Genomic DNA, 2212 nt, shown 5'->3' on the forward strand with positions numbered 1-2212 from the left:
GTTCACCAAGAGCACTTTCCAAGGATCGCTATGGTGAGCAGTGAAGAAGAGAAGCTCGAGTATTCTCAAACTCATCTCGAATTGCCGTAAGAAACTCGGCCAAGCGCATGCTATTGCGAAAAGCGATGTACTCAGAGGGATCAACCTTATCCCTCCATTGTGGCTCACATAATGCTAATTGATTCCAAAGATAAGTTATTTCTAAATAAAAATTAGTAATACTCTAACCTGGTTCCCGGCACATGCGATGAAGCTTGGTCACAATCTGAAACCGCTGAGCAAGATTGGTTGCGTTGTAGCATTGAGCTAATATGTCCCAAACATCTTTGGCATTGTCAAGATTGCCAAAGGTCATGTTGATGGAGACGGCATAAGTGTTGGAGAACCAAGAGATAATCCTATAATGGATACTTTTCCATGTTCGGAGGCGGGTAGAGGAAGCCGCAGTGGGTTCCTTTTTTCCATCAACAAGTTTAGGTTCTTCCCCAGAAACATACTCCCAAAGACAATGTCCTTTGAGCCACCTACTCATATTTTGAGACCAAGCCGGGTAATTTGAGCCATCGAGAATGATGGGGATAAGTTGGATAATATCTTTGGTGTTTGGGAGAGTGGTAGTAGGAGGTACTCCCATTTTTTTTTGGGATATAATCTGGTGTGGCTAAGTGTAGGATAGGTTCTGTGAGCTTGGCTAAAAGGTGGAATCTGGTGTGGCCGAGTGTAGGATAGGAGATATGAGCTTGGTTTTAAGGGTTAGGATCCGGTGAGATTGAGTGTATGATAAGGGGTAAAGAGCTTGGTTAAAAGGGCTAAAATCCGGTGTAGTAGAGTACACTACAAGACGGTGAGCTCGGTTTGGCAGTAATAATCCAATGTGGCAGAAACTATTGTAGAGAGATGAGCTCAAAAGGACTTACAAACATAGGGTGGTGCATGATGACTCCTCGGTGCGCATGCTCAAACTGGTTCGATAGATCGGCAGCCTCAGATCAAGAATCTGAGATTTGTTTCTAAAAACGGCTGAAGACGATGGCGCGTGGTGGTGAAAATTTCCACAGAAATTTGTGGTGGCGCGTGCGACCTATCTAAGGTGCATGCTTGACATAGTCCTGTTGATCGGTAGCCTCCGATCTAGAATCCGATGTTCCTTTTCTGAAAACAGCTGATTGAGGCGGAGCGTAGTGGCCGGCAACAGCACATGAATAGGGACACAGAAACTTCTGACAGCACGTGAGAGCGCATTGAAACTCAAGAGGACGATCTGAGAACACCACAAGATAGATCGGACCTTTTTGAGCCTGTTGGTATAATAGTTATACCAAAACAAGATCGAAAAAACCTTTGAATCGTGTGGAGAACGTACTGACTTCCTAATTCTCTAGACAAGGCCAAAACTTGCTCTGATACTATGTTAAAATAACTAGAGAATATAAGGATACAATGAATATTATATTTCCGTGTGTATTAAACTATATACAAGAGGGCCTATTTATAGTTGAATAAGGCCAGAGAAAATAGGAAAATACAATCAAGAGTTAATGGACAATATTACATAACCAAATAATATATATATATACAAGGAAATATAAATCAATAAGCAATTATTCTGAATATCAACACATTTTAAGAGTTGTCTTATTTATTTATTTATTTATTTTTGTGAATAATCTAGAGTAAATATTTCATTTGGTGAATGCACTTTTTTGGGATTCGTATTCTTAATTTTAAGTTGAATGTTAATTACTTTTTATGTGAAGGATTCATGAAATCTTAACTAAACATTATTATATTTTGCCTTCAATATATATAAAACATTTGAGCATATGCACTAATGTTGTACAAATAATATGTTATAGTATTTTTCAAGCACCATGTGTAGTTCACTTTTCATGTTTCTACTTTGAATTTATTAATTTAAACAGTCTGGGATTTTGACCTCAGAACTTTACCCTCCCCTGTATATATTTTCTTAAATAGGAGGAGGTGTCATATGAGATACATGAGTTTTATAATAGATTTGAATATGCTAGACAATTAATGCCTTACCAAATCCTGGTTTAAGGCTTTGTATATATAAGCAAAACAGTTGTACAAAGATATGTATGAAATACAAATTGTGTGTTATCTAAACACTACGTAATAACAGAAAATCTATCTAATATTTAAACTTGAGTTGATCTTGAACTTTGAGTTGATTCTGGACTCTTGGTTT

The 2212-nt window shown here is 37.8% G+C and overlaps 1 protein-coding gene across 1 annotated transcript in view; it reads right to left on the minus strand.

Moving 5' to 3' along the window:
- Positions 1-1085: 1085 nt before the first annotated feature.
- Positions 1086-2212, minus strand: part of LOC132169699 (germin-like protein subfamily 1 member 13) — a 1692-nt gene continuing 565 nt past the window's right edge. The window contains exon 3 of the mRNA XM_059580688.1: positions 1086-1261. Coding sequence (XP_059436671.1) covers positions 1086-1261 — 176 coding nt within the window. The remainder of the gene's footprint in view (positions 1262-2212) is intronic.

Source organism: Corylus avellana, chromosome ca2, assembly GCF_901000735.1.
Source record: "Corylus avellana chromosome ca2, CavTom2PMs-1.0".
Lineage (NCBI taxonomy): Eukaryota > Viridiplantae > Streptophyta > Magnoliopsida > Fagales > Betulaceae > Corylus > Corylus avellana.